Source organism: Pleurodeles waltl, chromosome 12, assembly GCF_031143425.1.
Source record: "Pleurodeles waltl isolate 20211129_DDA chromosome 12, aPleWal1.hap1.20221129, whole genome shotgun sequence".
Lineage (NCBI taxonomy): Eukaryota > Metazoa > Chordata > Amphibia > Caudata > Salamandridae > Pleurodeles > Pleurodeles waltl.
This window is the reverse complement of record NC_090451.1, coordinates 596932281-596945293: the sequence shown is the minus strand read 5'-3', so window position 1 is coordinate 596945293 and position 13013 is coordinate 596932281. Positions and strand designations below refer to the sequence as shown.

Here is a 13013-nt window from a genome sequence, read left to right as displayed (position 1 = left end):
TTTGGTTTAAAGAATGCCCCTGCCACCTTCCAAAGGTTGGTGAATCAAGTCCTTGCTGGCTTGGAGTCCTTTAGCACAGCTTATCTTGATGATATTGCTGTCTTTAGCTCCACCTGGCAGGATCACCTGGTCCACCTGAAGAAGGTTTTGAAGGCTCTGCAATCTGCAGGCCTCTCTATCAAGGCATCCAAATGCCAGATAGGGCAGGGAACTGTGGTTTACTTGGGCCACCTTGTAGGTGGAGGCCAAGTTCAGCCACTCCAACCCAAGATCCAGACCATTCTGGACTGGGTAGCTCCAAAAACCCAGACTCAAGTCAGGGCATTCCTTGGCTTGACTGGGTACTACAGGAGGTTTGTGAAGGGATATGGATCCATTGTGACAGCCCTCACTGAGCTCACCTCCAAGAAAATGCCCAAGAAAGTGAACTGGACTGTGGACTGCCAACAGGCCTTTGACACCCTGAAACAAGCAATGTGCTCAGCACCAGTTCTCAAAGCTCCAGATTATTCTAAGCAGTTCATTGTGCAGACTGATGCCTCTGAACATGGGATAGGGGCAGTTTTGTCCCAAACAAATGATGATGGCCTTGACCAGCCTGTTGCTTTCATTAGCAGGAGGTTACTCCCCAGGGAGCAGCGTTGGAGTGCCATTGAGAGGGAGGCCTTTGCTGTGGTTTGGTCCCTGAAGAAGCTGAGACCATACCTCTTTGGGACTCACTTCCTAGTTCAAACTGACCACAGACCTCTCAAATGGCTGATGCAAATGAAAGGTGAAAATCCTAAACTGTTGAGGTGGTCCATCTCCCTACAGGGAATGGACTTTATAGTGGAACACAGACCTGGGACTGCCCATGCCAATGCAGATGGCCTTTCCAGGTTCTTCCACTTAGAAAATGAAGACTCTCTTGGGAAAGGTTAGTCTCATCCTCTTTCGTTTGGGGGGGGGTTGTGTAAGGAAATGCCTCCTTGGCATGGTTGCCCCCTGACTTTTTGCCTTTGCTGATGCTATGTTTACAATTGAAAGTGTGCTGAGGCCTGCTAACCAGGCCCCAGCACCAGTGTTCTTTCCCTAACCTGTACTTTTGTATCCACAATTGGCAGACCCTGGCATCCAGATAAGTCCCTTGTAACTGGTACTTCTAGTACCAAGGGCCCTGATGCCAAGGAAGGTCTCTAAGGGATGCAGCATGTCTTATGCCACCCTGGAGACCTCTCACTCAGCACAGACACACTGCTTGCCAGCTTGTGTGTGCTAGTGAGGACAAAACGAGTAAGTCGACATGGCACTCCCCTCAGGGTGCCATGCCAGCCTCTCACTGCCTATGCAGTATAGGTAAGACACCCCTCTAGCAGGCCTTACAGCCCTAAGGCAGGGTGCACTATACCCTAGGTGAGGGTACCAGTGCATGAGCATGGTACCCCTACAGTGTCTAAACAAAACCTTAGACATTGTAAGTGCAGGGTAGCCATAAGAGTATATGGTCTGGGAGTCTGTCAAACACGAACTCCACAGCACCATAATGGCTACACTGAAAACTGGGAAGTTTGGTATCAAACTTCTCAGCACAATAAATGCACACTGATGCCAGTGTACATTTTATTGTAAAATACACCACAGAGGGCACCTTAGAGGTGCCCCCTGAAACTTAACCGACTGTCTGTGTAGGCTGACTAGTTCCAGCAGCCTGCCACACCAGAGACATGTTGCTGGCCCCATGGGGAGAGTGCCTTTGTCACTCTGAGGCCAGTAACAAAGCCTGCACTGGGTGGAGATGCTAACACCTCCCCCAGGCAGGAGCTGTGACACCTGGCGGTGAGCCTCAAAGGCTCACCCCTTTGTCACAGCCCAGCAGGGCACTCCAGCTTAGTGGAGTTGCCCGCCCCCTCCGGCCACGGCCCCCACTTTTGGCGGCAAGGCTGGAGGGAACAAAGAAAGCAACAAGGAGGAGTCACTGGCCAGTCAGGACAGCCCCTAAGGTGTCCTGAGCTGAGGTGACTCTGACTTTTAGAAATCCTCCATCTTGCAGATGGAGGATTCCCCCAATAGGGTTAGGATTGTGACCCCCTCCCCTTGGGAGGAGGCACAAAGAGGGTGTACCCACCCTCAGGGCTAGTAGCCATTGGCTACTAACCCCCCAGACCTAAACACGCCCTTAAATTTAGTATTTAAGGGCTACCCTGAACCCTAGAAAATTAGATTCCTGCAACTACAAGAAGAAGGACTGCCTAGCTGAAAAACCCCTGCAGAGGAAGACCAGAAGACGACAACTGCCTTGGCTCCAGAAACTCACCGGCCTGTCTCCTGCCTTCCAAAGATCCTGCTCCAGCGACGCCTTCCAAAGGGACCAGCGACCTCGACATCCTCTGAGGACTGCCCCTGCTTCGAAAAGACAAGAAACTCCCGAGGACAGCGGACCTGCTCCAAAGAAAAGCTGCAACTTTGTTTCCAGCAGCTTTAAAGAACCTTGCAAGCTCCCCGCAAAAGGCGTGAGACTTGCAACACTGCACCCGGCGACCCCGACTCGGCTGGTGGCGATCCAACACCTCAGGAGGGACCCCAGGACTACTCTAAGACTGTGAGTACAAAAACCTGTCCCCCCTGAGCCCCCACAGCGCCGCCTGCAGAGGGAATCCCGAGGCTTCCCCTGACCGCGACTCTTTGAATCCTAAGTCCCGACACCTGGGAGAGACCCTGCACCCGCAGCCCCCAGGACCTGAAGGACCGGACTTTCACTGGAGGAGTGACCCCCAGGAGTCCCTCTCCCTTGCCCAAGTGGAGGTTTCCCCGAGGAACCCCCCCCTTGCCTGCCTGCAGCGCTGAAGAGATCCCTAGATCTCCCATTGACTTCCATTACAAACCCGACGCTTGTTTCTACACTGCACCCGGCCGCCCCCGCGCTGCTGAGGGTGAAATTTCTGTGTGGACTTGTGTCCCCCCCGGTGCCCTACAAAACCCCCCTGGTCTGCCCTCCGAAGACGCGGGTACTCACCTGCAAGCAGACCGGAACCGGGGCACCCCCTTCTCTCCATTCTAGCCTATGTGTTTTGGGCACCACTTTGAACTCTGCACCTGACCGGCCCTGAGCTGCTGGTGTGGTGACTTTGGGGTTGCTCTGAACCCCCAACGGTGGGCTACCTTGGACCAAGAACTAAGCCCTGTAAGTGTCTTACTTACCTGGTAAAACTAACCAAAACTTACCTCCCCTAGGAACTGTGAAAATTGCACTAAGTGTCCACTTTTAAAACAGCTATTTGTGAATAACTTGAAAAGTATACATGCAATTTTGATGATTTGAAGTTCCTAAAGTACTTACCTGCAATACCTTTCGATTGAGCTATTACATGTAGAATTTGAACCTGTGGTTCTTAAAATAAACTAAGAAAAGATATTTTTCTATATAAAAACCTATTGGCTGGATTTGTCTCTGAGTGTGTGTACCTCATTTATTGTCTATGTGTATGTACAACAAATGCTTAACACTACTCCTTGGATAAGCCTACTGCTCGACCACACTACCACAAAATAGAGCATTAGTATTATCTATTTTTACCACTATTTTACCTCTAAGGGGAACCCTTGGACTCTGTGCATGCTATTCCTTACTTTGAAATAGCACATACAGAGCCAACTTCCTACACTAACTATATTCTGAGTTGAGTTGTGGCAAACCGTGAAATTGATCTGCTGAAGGTCCCAAGCAGTTGAATTCTGTACAATAACTTGGTAAGTAAACCTATTCTTAATGACACAGTGAGTGGTCACTTTCAGATTTATACATTGGTGTGCGTAGACTTCACCATGCCTAAGTGTAAATCCTTCATTCCGGAACTACCTTTAGAACCAGTGTGGTTAAAGCTTTTGCCATTAAACAAATGACAGACCTGTTTAGGTGAAATATTCTTAAAGTTTAAATTCATATATAAGGGTTTACCTGTATTTGTTTTTTGTAGGTATGCCACCGGACACGATATCACAGAGCATTCGGTATTGATTCATGAGTATTACAGTCGAGAGGCACACAACCCTATCCACATGACCGTGGACACAAGCCTGCAGGGTGGACACATGAGTATTGATGCTTACATCAGGTAAACATTCTGTTGCTGGGTAGGCTTAAGAATTTGATGGCAACAAGGAGTGGATGCTACCTATAGTGTTAATGAATCTAGAATTGAAAGACTAACTAGCTGCACAATGTCAGTTTCTAAAGATGCCAATATTTTTTCCTGTAATTATAGGTGATCTGTGCCACTAGTGTTGTACAGAAGTTGCTGCCCAGTATATTGATACTTTTCTTCCAGAGAAGTTATAAACCTAATTTGGATTAAAGGTGATCTAAGAACCACTGCCAAGACTTTTTTTTCTCGCAATCTTAGAACATGGTTCATTTGAGCAATATCCATCGTCAACAGAAAATCCTCTCAATGTTAATCACATTTTCCTCAGTTTTGCAGAATGTATTTAAATTGTTGCACTCAATATGGTAATGTCACAGTTTTAAATATATATCCTTACCAATCTCCACTTACTAATTGGTTCAGTTCCTTCTTATCAGGGCCATCAATTTCTATACAACAGTATAATCACTGGTCATTTTTTATTTTTTTAAGTAGACATTTTTTCACACTTCATTAAAAACTTTAGTTGTTGGTCACCTACCTTGTCGCTTGTATTCTTGCAGTGTGATTTTGGGCAAAGAATCACACAGAAGGGTTGAAACCTAGTGCTGATCCAGTTCATATGTGCTCAATCACTTTTCCAGGCTTCCTGCTTCTGCTGTGTGGATTGAAAGACACAGCAGAGGTGTTGAGGAGCCTTTACTGCATAAATCTCCGAAGGGTCACATGCCTTTGGATGTTGGAAGCATGCTCCATTCTCTTCCTGATTTCGATTTTTCAGATATCATACTGATTAGAAAACATTTAAAGTTTGACTATGTTTAAGGTAGCCACACTTTTTAGCAATGCATATTGTATTTTGCAATTCTCATTTGTAAGTAAAATTATTCACAAAAAATTGCATTGGATAGTTGTACTTTGTAAGAACAAAAGCTGCTCTTTGAGCATTGTTAGTGGCTCACCCTATCCAGTGTTGTTTTTTGAGTCCATGCAAATCATGTATTTTTTTTTTTTTTTTTTTTGCGGGGGTATGGGAGTTGGGGTGTAAGAGCTGCATATCATCTGTTACTTGAGTGTGCTGTACAGATTTGTGGCCTAGCAGGAATTCAGTCATGTAAATGTCACACTTAGATATTTTTGTAGATATTCAAACATAAGCTGTATGTTTCTGCTTTGATTTTTGGTCAGGTTTTTGGAATGTAGCATAGATATTTCAGTAATTTGTGCCGCTGAAAGTGATCTTGTTAGTTACAAAAATTGTGTGAAATTTAGTCTGTAGAGGATCTTTTAGAGGAATGACAATGGCAAGTTGCTACCCTTGACCATGCTGTTAATTTTGATGAAAAAGAACATGTTGGCATATACAGTAGACGCTGGTCTGCACCCCTTTTGGCTGTAGGGGGTGGACTCAGTAGATTCACTGAACATCTCAGTGGGATTGATTTCTTTTATGTCTCATGAAACATGACAATGTCAGCCTTTGTTCCATTCAAAGAACATTACTGGCATTCAGTAGTATACATGATTAAGGAAGTTTTATGATTTATGTTCTGGTCTTCTAGGTGCTCATCCACTCATATGTATTTGGGTTTGTTGGCATACTTTTTTATATTTGGGCCTCATGTTGACTGAAGACCTAGGTCTTGGGCGCAAAGTGTATGTTGAACAATAAATAACAGGCTGAGCCTGTCTGTACTCCATCTGACACTTTACTCAGACATGGTGTATTGGATTTAATTTGCACTTGGCGCTGATCTCAGATGAACACCCCATTCCAATCTAAAGCACTCCATGTGGTCCCTCTCCAGTACTGGAACCTGAAAACACATAGAAAAAAGTGCAGATATTTTCATTTTGTAACATATTTGCTCAGTATTTTGTTGGATTTCTCAAATGGAGAAACATAAGTCCTTGAACGCTCACTAAGGCAATGTTACCCAGAATGTCCATACTCTGGCAATATCAAATATATTTGGGCTTTCCTAGGGAATGTCTTTGCAATCAATGGTGTAATAATATGTTAGATCACAAACTCGTGGCAGCCATCGTTTATTTGATGACATATCAAACTCTGCTCTATATGGAAAGGTCACAAACCTTATATTTTCTAATTTTGTGTTAACTAAGGAATCTAGTTTCTAATTTTGTGTTAACTAAGGAATCTATGTAAATAAGATCTCCCTTTCCTGACTGGCTGGACAGTAAAACAGTCTGAAAATGACGTTTGCCAGGCTTTTAACATTTTGTTCCCAAATCATGGTAATTCCCTCCTGTCCCCCTCATGCTGTAACTTATCCTTGTCAACGCTTGACCCAAATCTGTGCCTCCCATAGCTGTTCTGTTTTTCTCTGTGATGCCTAAGCCTTATGGGTGCCTGATATATTGGTTTTTGAAGGGTTCAGTGTGTCCACAGGCAATAAACTGTGTACGCTGTTTTGTAAGACATTCTAAGAGCTCTCGAAAGCTAAATGCTAGTTTAGGGTATCTCTATTTTGGTCACAGATATAACTCCTGGACTGTATGGAAACATACAACACATTTTTAATATCCATATATTATAAGGTTTCTAACGCTGCATCAAGACTGCCCTTGTCCTGATTACTTTACTGGGACAATGCGCTGAACAAGACATTTGGCAGGCTTCAGTTATTTTTTTCCCTGAAATCACAGTTCCCTTCAGTCTTCCTCACACAGGAACATATGCTTCCCAAAGCTTGACCCAAATCTATGTCCAATTGGTCTTGTGTGTGGGGTTATCCTACAGGGCTTTCCATGGGTTTCATCATGGATCAACACACTAGACTTGAGGGAATATTTTTAATGGGCGGAGATTCCATGGAAGATGTCTTCAGCATTTGAGTGCAGGTGCACCTAACACTATGAGAAACCTGCCAAACCAAGACATCTGAAAGCTAGAGACACTGTGGCATCCACAATGACATGGCTTGCATGAATCCCAGTATTTTTTATTACCCGTTATCAGCTCCTGCGAATGCCAAAATACTGGTAGAAACATTGTAGTTATTTCTTATTATGATGAAAAATTCCAGAACTTTAGGCAAATGTTAAAAGCCTTACCATCAGTGTTCCCACACTTTTCTCGATAAAAATGGCATCACACATATTTGGATGGGCTTATTAAACTGAACAGGAATAGGCCAAACTTTGACCACATGAAGACCGCATTGACTCTATATTGATTTAATCTCTCCCTGTCAGATACATTAGGGGCACCCGCGTGTGAACTACTGTTTTTATTGGTAGACATGTGTGAGCACGTGGTGTTTGGAGTTTTGCTCTTTCCAACCCATTCCATAGATTTGCGTCACAGAAATGTGATAATCTTTTTCCCTATTTTTTTTAACTGTATTTATTTTATTTTTAAAAGAAAAGGTATAGCACATTACTCCCTCATTAATGCAATATGTCTCAAAATTACAAACCTTTCTCTGCTTAACATAGTTCCTTAGCCAATACGTAGGCCTTGGTGAGTTTTCCTCTCACCCCCTCCCCCCCCCCCCCACACACTCCTCTTCCCTCACCTTCAACAACTTCAGGAGCCTCGATCGATGGCGTATTTAAGAGACTTTTTTTCTCCTGTCTGTGGACTGTCTTGATACAGCAAAAGTAATGTGTGGGGGAACCTTCCTCTCCCTTAACGGGTCGTATTATACTCTACAGTGACCCGAATCTTTATCAAACTTCCCTGTGCACATTTCATTACATGCTGGAGAGCCATAACAGTTTCTTGAGTCCTGTTGCCTTCTCCACATCATGTCAATATCCATTTTGACTTCCATGATTTTCTTGACCAATGTTTGTCTTGTGCAGGTGATTCTGGGTAGGAAAAAGTGGTGCTATCCATGCAAGCTGCACTATACTGGAATCCTCCAAGTGGTTAGTGTTTAGAAATGTCTGGAGTTGGTAATTTCCATCTGTAATAGAATTAAATTTGTTGTATTAGTCATGCAGATTGCAAAATCATTTGAAGATGACAAATCCACTGCTGCACAATCGCAAAAATAGTTTGTTGCCCCAGTGTGAGTTATACATAGGGTATTATGTTAATTTATCAGTCTTATAATGCAATATGGATTAGATGGTCGGAGGTAGGAGTCGCTTGATATTTTGCGTATAGATTTTTTTTCCCGATTCAGTTATGTTATTGAAGACATGGGAATCATATAATAATAGCAGAGATGTGATTTTCATCCTTAATTCTTTTATTAATAAGCCAATTGCTTGGCTGCCATATAATTGTGCAAACCTCATTACTGATTTTGTAATTGCCCGACAACCCCAGGCCCATATGTTTCTATGTCTTATTGTGGAGCTGTGCACGGTTTTGATCTCCTTGCTGGGGTGCAGACATGCGTGTCTGCACCCCAGTGAGGAACTGGGCACTGTTCGCATTTTTTCTTATCCTGGGGGGGAAAAAATTAAACAACATCCGGTTCCATGCTAGGATGTGCATGAATTGATTTTTTTTTCTTCTTTTTTTTTTATTTTTATTTTTAAATTTTTATTTATTGCAGATGGAATTACATTGCATAAATCAATTGATAATCCTGAGTCATAAATCAAAACTTAATCCTATTACACTTGCTGTAAATCATTGATAGTTATACTGCAATACTTCCCACTACCCGCATCTCAATACTATCTGCACCACTATACCTATAAAAAAATATATATCTTAATCCCACCTCCCCCCCTCGACCTAATCCTACTTTGAATTACTCATCTTCCCCCATGTCCCCTGGTACCTCCGCAGTGCTCCGACCCGCTGAGCATACAATTTTTCTTTTGCCTGTGTTGCCTCCATCTTAGCCTCCCACTCCGCATACATAGGGGGCACTGGTGATTTCCACGCCTAGAGAATCGGTGATTTGGCTATCAAAGTACCAGCAAATATTATTTGTCCAGAGAAAATAGACAATTCTGTATTTTGCGTAAAACCCCTTAATGCCACTAATGGGCTGGGGACTAACTCGTGCGATATCATGGTACTAATCCTTTGAAAGATCTTCTCCCAGTAACCTGCCAGATGAATACATGAAAAGCACATATGGGTCCAATCCCCCTGGTTTTTTTTTGCAACATGGGCAGATCTGTTGCTGCAGGGTGCATTTCCTTTACTCTAGTGGGTGTGTAATAAAGCAACCATTTGGAGTACAGAGCAATCTTTATAAAATTCGCCCCTCTAAGTGCTTTTTGAGACACCTCATTGTGCTTTTGCCATAACCCTATTTAACACCCCGTGATATTTTCTACTCTGACCAAGAGCTGTGAAATTGCCTTAGTTGCGCACCCATCTTGGAGTGTCTTATACCATCTGCCATTACCTATTTGATTATCATAAAAAGCCTGACCTACAACTTTATTAGGGCCATCTCTTACTTTTTCCGTTGAGTGTAGGATATGTTGGATTTGACAGTAAGAGAATTCTAAACTTTCTGGAATCTCCCTTTTTTCCATTACGCACTTTGCCCATGTTTTAAAATGGTCCCCTATCTAAAAATCCGCTAGCGTCTTAATCCCTATCTCTTCTCATTGCTGAATACTTCTTTGATTAAGTTCTAAGCCTATCATCATACATCCCAAACTTGGATTAGCGGGTGGGTTTTAAAAAGTTGATATTTTGCCTGTATTTGTAATATACTGAACTGTATCATTCCTGGTAATTTATATCTTACTCGTTTTGGTAGGCGGGGAAATTTAAGAAATCATGAAAGCTGCATGTTTGTCTCTGCCAACATCTGACTAAGGTAGAAATTGAGATTTGGCTTTTGCGCAGCTCTTGATGCCCAATCCAATATTGTAGTTGGGGAGTGCCAGCCCCCATCTTACACTGCAAAAGTTAGCTTCTTTAGCTGTAACCGAGGTTGCTTGTCGTTCCATATGAATTGTCTTATTAATGAATCTGGCGCGTGGAAAAACTTTTTAGGAACCCTCAAAACTATGCTAGAAAAAACAAGTAATAACAAAGGGAGAAGAATCATTTTGACCAATGCGGTCCTTCCTTTAACAGTTATGGTCGATTCCTGCCATTGCAAAAGTAACCCTTGGATCTTTTTAAACACCCTTGTGTAATTTTAGCTGAAACAAGTCAGCAGAGTTCTTGGACACCTATATGCCTAAATATCTAATGGAACTAGAAGATGAAGATGCTACCTGAATACCTGCTGTTCCTGCATTATACAAGAGACCCTCTGATTTAGCTTGATTGATTTTATAACCCCCCCCCGTCTGAAAAAGCCTTGATCTTTGAAAAAGCTCTGTCGATAGCATGTGGATCAGTGCGAAGATACAGAATCATCATCGGCAAATAGCTTCACCTTAGGTGCTAAAGAGAGTGGGGCCTGTATATGTTGATCCTGTCGAATCGTCGCAGCTAGTGGCTCGCTAAAAAGTGCAAACAGCACTGGAGACAGAGGAAAGCCCTGGCGCTTGCCCCGCGATATCTGTACCAGTCCTGCTATTTGTGTGTTTACCGAGACCTTGGCTTGGGCCCCAGCGGATAACCTACGTAGCATCTGGATAAACTTCCCTGGGAAGCCTAACTTGACTAAAACCATAAAACAGCGCTGCCCATTGAACTAGATTGAATGCTTTTTTAGCATCTAGCATTATGATCGCCGCCGGATGTTGATTGTGAGATAAATAGTCTATTGCCTGTGCCAAGAAGTTAGTGTTAGTGTAAAGTAACCTCCCCGGTAGAAATCCGTATTGGTCCTCATGTACCAATCCTTGCGCCATCTGAGCCAAGTACCTTGGTGAATAATTTATAGTCCTGATTTAAGAGGCTAGTGGGACGATAAGAACCCGGATATTCCGGTGGTTTATGTTTTTTAATAAAACTAACCACTACAGCTCTTGAGAATTCAGAAGGAACCTCGACTCCTTCTAATATTTCATTAAATAAATCTACTCCTATTTTAGCGATTTGACCCTCCTAGTATTTTGTAAACCTCCACAGGGGGGCCATCTTGGCCTGGAGCTTTTCCTTTAGGGGCTCCCCTTATCGCCTCCACTACGTTATTGAGCATAATAGGGGATGCTAAAATATTCTGTGCCACTGAATCTAAGCCTGGCAGTATCCCTGCATCTAAACACTGTTTGATTTGTAAGTTATTCACTTGCATCGTCTCGGTATATAGCTTGCGATAGCGCAGGAGTAATGCTTTTTCTATCTCTTTAGACTGACTAACCATTATACCTAGCTCCTCATCAAAAATAGTTTTTATTATTAAATTAGCGTTAGATCTCCTTTTAACTGACCAGGCCAAATATCTACCTGCATGCTTGCTTTCTTCATATTGCCTCTGAAAATGTGTATGTCTATTAAGTATCTCCCGAGGCAGATAGAAATCCCTTACTTTGGCCTGATCCCTGCCCAATATTAACTCCGCCTCCGGGCTGGGTAGTAATTGATTTCTTTTTATCGCCTGCTCTAGCTCCCTTTGAAGTAGATTGCTTTATTCGCAAGCTACTTTTCCTAAATGAGCCTTAAAGGAAATTGCCTCCCCTCGTAAAGAAGCTTTGTTGGCTCCCCAAATATTAAAAAGAGAGGCAGACTTCTTATTTACCTAAAAAAAAATCAATGACCGGCGCTTTGAGATTGGCTACCCAGCCTTCGTCTGCCAAGAGGGATTTATCCAATTGCCTTTGCAGGCGACTCTGTTGTTTGTCGAATTCGCAAATATGAACCCAGGAAACAGAATGATCAGAAAAAGAGATCGCAAGTATTCATGACCTCTGCCACTTCAGTGCGAATGAAATTAGAATATAGTCGATTTTTGATGCAGTATTATACCTTTTTGAATAGCATGTCAATTCTTTCTCCTGGGGATGATCAGCCCGCCACACATCTATTAAAGCTAAATCTGAGATCCATTTCGAAAGCATCTGGTAGGCGCTTGGTTTATTCTGCATTTTGTTCCTCCGTGATGTGTCCCATTGAATATTTGGTATAATGTTGAAGTACCCTCCAATTATAAAATAACCTGGAAGTAAAGATAAATGTGTATGTAAAGCCTGCATTGGCCCTGCATCGTCCTATATTGGAACATAAAAACTTACAAAATAGATTACTTTGTCTGCAAACATAACAGTAACTACTATCCATCTTGCCTGCGGGTCTCTAAAAACTTCCTTAATCTTCCCTGCAAATTTTCTAGAGAACAGAATTGCCACACCTCGTACCGTGGCATCAGCCGACACAAAGGAAGAATGCGCGATAGATGCAGGGAGTTTAGGAAGCTTGCTTTTGACCTTCAAATGATTCTTCTGCAAGAGGGTGACTTGTACCTGGGATGCCTCCAACCAGTTAAGAACCGGATGTAATTTAGCATTATTATCAGCCCCATTTAGATTACATGAAGCTACTTTTAACTTGTGCCCAATCATTCCTCGATATTCCAGCCCATCACCTCCATAGGCAAGTGTATCATGATTGCATTCTTACTTGCGCCCTCCTTCTGTACCTTATCCATAGGTAAAGGATATAGCTGACTAGTCTCCACCTGCATTTTTAGATCTAACTCCACCCTGTGTTTCCCCCCTCCCCCTCCGATGCCCGAGTTTTTACTTCCTCTCTGTGAGCTCGCCCCTCCCCCTTATTCTTGTTGAGGCCCTTTCCTGTCCTGGTTCCTCCCTCCCTCCCTTGTGACCCCCCGTGGTGCTTCCACCACTGTGACCCCCCCCCCCCCCCCCCCAACCCAACCCCACCCCAATATCCCAAAAATGAGTGCACTGTCTTGGCACTGCAAGAGCCTGACTCCCAAGGATGCACATGCCGGTGGGTGGAAGCGATGGAAGCGCACCCAATAAAAAGTGAACGTATAAAAGAGCATTGAAGAATGTGTAAAGGGAATCTTATACATCCCCTAT

General features: G+C 43.3%; 1 protein-coding gene across 1 annotated transcript in view; it reads left to right on the top strand.

Moving 5' to 3' along the window:
• EIF3F (eukaryotic translation initiation factor 3 subunit F) overlaps window positions 1-13013 on the top strand; it is a 63794-nt gene that overhangs the window by 32030 nt on the left and 18751 nt on the right. Inside the window, exon 4 of the mRNA XM_069217797.1 lies at window positions 3954-4091. Within this exon, the coding sequence (XP_069073898.1) occupies window positions 3954-4091 (138 nt within the window). The remainder of the gene's footprint in view (window positions 1-3953; window positions 4092-13013) is intronic.